Source organism: Sinocyclocheilus grahami, unplaced genomic scaffold, assembly GCF_001515645.1.
Source record: "Sinocyclocheilus grahami isolate Dianchi unplaced genomic scaffold, SAMN03320097.WGS_v1.1 scaffold335.1, whole genome shotgun sequence".
Taxonomy (NCBI): domain Eukaryota; kingdom Metazoa; phylum Chordata; class Actinopteri; order Cypriniformes; family Cyprinidae; genus Sinocyclocheilus; species Sinocyclocheilus grahami.
This window is the reverse complement of record NW_015505514.1, coordinates 709916-710805: the sequence shown is the minus strand read 5'-3', so window position 1 is coordinate 710805 and position 890 is coordinate 709916. Positions and strand designations below refer to the sequence as shown.

The following is an 890-nucleotide window of genomic DNA, read 5'->3' as shown; positions in this document are numbered from 1 at the left end:
TATATATATATATATATATGTTTGTGTGTGTTTATATGTATATTAAAAACATTGCATTATTGTAATTTTACATTTAAAACTTAAAAAGTGTGTAATACTTTAACGATCTGGTTTAATGTAACTTACCCACAGGTGATCGATGTTGGAAGATATTATTAACTGGGAGACCCTCCTTCCGCAAGGACCAGCACTCTACAATGCTGCCCATCTGACTGGACGCACAGAGCAGCACCTTCAGAAACACAGGTATCACAAAAAAATCATGGTATGATAAAATAACGGGAAAACAGCTTATAGCATGAAAATTAGGGAATTAACATCCAATTTCTGGCAGACACTGATAGCCAAAAATGATACTACCGGTATATCTATACTAGCTTATGACATTGTATTATGTACACTACCGATCTAAAGTTTTAGGGTCTGTAAGACTTTTTTTATTAATACTTTTATTCAGCAAGGATGTATTAAATTGATTAAAAGTGGCAATAAAGACATTCATGTTATAAAGAAAATTCTATTTCAAATAGATCCTGTTCTTTTGAAATTTATCCATCAAATTAAAAAAAAGCATCACGGTTTCCACAAAAACTATTTTCTACTGTGACAAAAATATTTCTTGAGCAGCAAATCAGCATATTAAGAGTGATTTCTGAAGGATCATGTGACACTGAAGACTGGAGTAATAATGCTGAAAATTCAGCATTGCATCACATACAATAGAATATTACAATAGAAAACAGTTATTTAAAAATTTTATAATATTTCACAATATTATGAACTCTTACATGCTCAAATTTCTGAACAATAATATATATATATATATATATATATATATATATAGGTGCATCTCAATAAATTAGAATGTCGTGGAAAAGTTCATTTAAGTA

The 890-nt window shown here is 29.3% G+C and overlaps 1 protein-coding gene across 1 annotated transcript in view; it reads right to left on the bottom strand.

Annotated features, from left to right (window-relative positions):
- Positions 1-890, bottom strand: part of LOC107602773 (mediator of RNA polymerase II transcription subunit 16-like) — an 8744-nt gene that overhangs the window by 6725 nt on the left and 1129 nt on the right. The window contains 1 exon segment of the mRNA XM_016295349.1: positions 127-232. Coding sequence (XP_016150835.1) covers positions 127-232 — 106 coding nt within the window.